Raw genomic sequence first — 3860 nt, forward strand, 5'->3', positions numbered from 1 at the left:
CACACACACACACACACACACACACACACACACACACACACACACACTCTCTCTCTCTCTCTCTCTCTTTCCCCTCCTACTTCCCTATTACTAGCAGGGGAATGCCAGGGGAGGAAGAAGACAAGATAGAGACAGTAGGGGTAGAGGCAAAGACAAACACCCAGAAGGAAGAAATACTGGCAAAGGGCCCCTTCCCCCAGTGATGATAATCAACTCATTGAGATGGCAGGAAAGAAACACTGGCAGGTTCTACTATATCTCTATAGAAAGCAGATGCCCCCTGTTCTGGGCCACCCCTCCTCAGCCCAGCAGGCAGCAACTCACTGAATAGGAACGGATGCTGCCAGTGCGAGCTCGGGATAGGCTGAAGCCCACCTAGGGCAAAAAGAAAAGGGAGTCATTTGGGGATCCCGGAGGGGGTCCCCCTTTGCCTGCCTCCTAGATTTAGATTCCTCCCTCCTCTTTTTTTCAAGTCCAGCTTCATCCAGCTTTTCATTCTGATGTAAGCAGGGTACCTTCCACCCCCAACTCTAAGCCCAGGAGCCTCTCTTCATGCCCCCAAACATCTCTATTCTCACCAACTGTGACTGTTCTTCTTGGCTCTCCAGACTGAGACGAAGGAGGCTGAGTTCCACTTCCAAGGAGCCATTGGTAAAGAAGCCAAAGCTGTTCAGCTGGATGTCGGCCCGTTTTTCCCCCTAAGAGAGAGCCCGACTGTCCTGTGACTGAAGGGAGGGTAGCCAGAGCCAAGAGCACCCCAAAGGCTCAACATATGTCCCCTGATACAAACCTTCCTCTCATCTGATAGACCCAATCTCACCTTTACTGCCTAGACCAGGGGTGGGGAACCTTCTGCCTTGAGGACACATGGGGCCTTCTAGGTCCTCAAGTGGGGCCCTTTGACTGAATCCAAACTTCACAGAGCAAATCCCCTTAACAAAAGGATTTGTTCTGCAAAACTTGGACTTACTCAAAAGGCTGTACCCGAGGACCTAGAAGGCCCCAGGTGGCCTTGAGGCGGCAGGTTCCTCACTCCTGTCCTAGAACAAAACCTAGACCCAGAATGGGTAATCTTCACAGGAGCAAAGAGGAAAACTGGGAGGGCTGACTGGGCAAGACCATTGGACACCTGGGTTCCAGCCATAGCCCAAAGCTCCCAATTCAATCAACTCCACTGAAACGACCCTCAGTCTTGCCTTCCTGGGTTCAAGGGAGAAACTTTGTATATCGATTCTAACTTTTTTTCCAGGGGGCCAGAGAACAGACACCAGATTCCCTTTCCTCAACCCACCCTTCCACTCCCGGATTCTCTCCAAAACCCTCAACTCAGAACTAACACAAATGCTCCGGGCTTTCCCATCCAGATAGCCACGCAGAGATATCCATCCATGATTTCCATGCATCAAGTAGGAGGCTGGGCTAGCTCAGGAGTTCTTAAACTCTGAGTCACGGTCCCCAACCCCTTCTTGAGATCATGATTTTAAATAAAATACATGGGCTTTCAAAAGAAACCAATTTGTTGAAATAGTTATGAAAGTATTTAGGAAAACAAGTTCAGGAACTCCAGGTTAAGAAGCCCTGGTGGATCAAGCCAGAGATCTCTCTCCCACCCCATCCCTCTCCCCCTCCACCCAAGTGCTGGGAGGTAACAGTAGCAGCGAACATTTGTACAGAGGATACATAGTGTAGCGGATTGCGGAAGCGCAAAGGCAAAGACCTTTACAAAAAAAGATATTTACAAGCACTAGCTATGAAACCTATCAGGGGTAAGACGCAACCTTTCTGTGCCCCCAGGCAGTTCTCCAATACAAGCTACAGAAGGGCTGGGGGTATCTGCATCTAGGGAGGGAATTTCCTCCCGGGGGTTGCTTAGAATGAAGATGCAATTTCGGGTCCTGATGCCTCCCCCACCCCGCAAGGAAAGGTCACAGAACTCCTTTCTTCATCGAAGCCCTGTTATGTCACTGTGCCCATTTCATAGATGAAGAGACCCCCAGAAAGGGAAGGTGGTGAGCTCAAAGTGCCAAGACTAGAAAGCCTTAGATCACGGGCTCCTTCACTAAACGTGGTCGTATCCATCCCCACTAAGGGCTAGGAGACCCTCGGGAGGCAGAGTAATTCATGTTTTGGATACTAGGGGTGGGGGAGGTGAGGACGGTACACGCACGAGGGAGGAGGAGCCAGAAGGAGGAAACAACCCCACCCGGGGAAAACCAGGAAATTGGCGGGGGAAACGAGGAGCTGGGAGGAGGAGGAGGAGGAGGAAGGCGGACGGTCCCATCTGGGCGGGAAAGGGGGTTGACCTCGGGGGTTCTGGTCAGACAAGTCCATTAGGATAGGAGGTGGGGGATGTCGGGGGTGGGGTGGGGGAGCTGGACCGCTCCATTGGGAGAAAAGGAGGGGGGTTGGACGAGTCCACCAGAGTCGGGGGAGGCCCCAGGAAAATCTTCCCCCCCACTGCGCCCTGCATCGCCCGCGACCTCACCGTCAGCACCAGCTGATGGATCCTCCCCGAACAGCCGTCCAGCAGCAGCAGCCCCAACAGTAGCGGTAGCGGCAACGGCGGCAGCACCCGCTCTGCTCGGGTCCCATCGCCGAGCCCCCTCCTCCGGTCCTCGGCCATCGCTGGAGCCGCCACCGCCTCCGACAACGCCCCCGGCACTCTAGGATCCGCCCCCAACGCAGCCAATCGTGGAGCGCGAGGGCAAACCCTGCCTACTTGGGGTGGTGAAATAGCCAATTCGCATCTAGGATTTCGACAACTTGGTGTCTGACGGACAGCAACCAAAGCAAATCGAACAGCTAGACACTCTCGTCCGACCCCTTAGTTATACCCAATAGGAGGTGAGACTCCATCGTGTGTGCCTGACAGATAAGCGGATGAGCCAATTACAATGTGTCCGGTCCGGTAGGGTACGGAAGAAATCCCGGATCACCCCAACTGACAGAAAGGACCAGGACTACAATTCCCAGAATGCAGCATCTCAGATGACAGCACTGGAGAAAGGCCTGGGAGGTGGTGAGACTACATTTCCCATAGTTCACAGGGAGGCAAACCAGGTGGCGCATGTCGGAATGTTTGTTCCTTCCTTTGGCTTTGGGACAGAGGTGGAGATCCGGGCACGCCCAACGCTGTGGGCTTTGATCTGGTTTCGACCCCTGCCTTTCCAGTGCCTCTTCGTCTCCCGTCCTAAATTGTAGGGCTGGTAAATAAGCGCCCCAGGGATCATCTTCTAGTACATTTCCCGATTTTTGCCGATAGGTGTAGTGTCACAAGGGTTTCAAAGGTCGCACACCTAATAATAGACAGAATTGATAGAGCACTTTAAAGTTTGCAAAGCTTTAAAAAATTCCTTAAGAATACTATCTCCTACTATCTTGATGACGGGGAGATTGGTGCTATTATTATTCCCATATTACAGATGAGGAAGTAAAGTAACTTGTCCAGGGTCACAAAGCTGGTAAGTATTTGAGGTAGGATTAAACCATTTGCCACAGTGCTTGGCACAAAATAGATATTTAAATACATGCTTATTGAATTGATTTCCACGACCTGAACTCCGTTCATTGTGCCACCTAGCTGCTTATTAGTTAAGCAGAAACAGGATTTTAATCTACCTCTAGATAATAACTAGGAGAAAGAGGATTTGAACCTAGGTCATCTAATTTCAAGGGGCAGTAGGTAGAGAGCCAGACCTGGAGTTAGGGAGACTCATCTTCCTAAGTTCAAATCAGGCCTCAGACACTTGCTAGTTGTGTGACCCTGGGCAAGTCACTTCAACCCGTTTGCCTCAGTTTCCTCATCTATAAAATAAGCTGGAGAAGGAAATGGCCAGCCATTCTAGTATCTATGCCAATAA

General features: G+C 51.4%; 1 protein-coding gene across 1 annotated transcript in view; it reads right to left on the bottom strand.

Moving 5' to 3' along the window:
• GPR108 (G protein-coupled receptor 108) overlaps positions 1–2692 on the bottom strand; it is an 8532-nt gene extending 5840 nt beyond the window's left edge. The window contains exons 1-3 of the mRNA XM_069082893.1: positions 2486–2692; positions 579–698; positions 325–375 (exon numbers count right to left, since the gene is read on the bottom strand). Coding sequence (XP_068938994.1) covers positions 325–375; positions 579–698; positions 2486–2623 — 309 coding nt within the window. The 5' untranslated portion in view covers positions 2624–2692. The remainder of the gene's footprint in view (positions 1–324; positions 376–578; positions 699–2485) is intronic.
• Between the last annotated feature and the right edge of the window lie 1168 nt (positions 2693–3860).

The sequence above is a fragment of the Petaurus breviceps genome, unplaced genomic scaffold (genome assembly GCF_028583685.1).
Source record: "Petaurus breviceps papuanus isolate PSGF00001 unplaced genomic scaffold, PetGlider_PUasm1.0 172, whole genome shotgun sequence".
Lineage (NCBI taxonomy): Eukaryota > Metazoa > Chordata > Mammalia > Diprotodontia > Petauridae > Petaurus > Petaurus breviceps.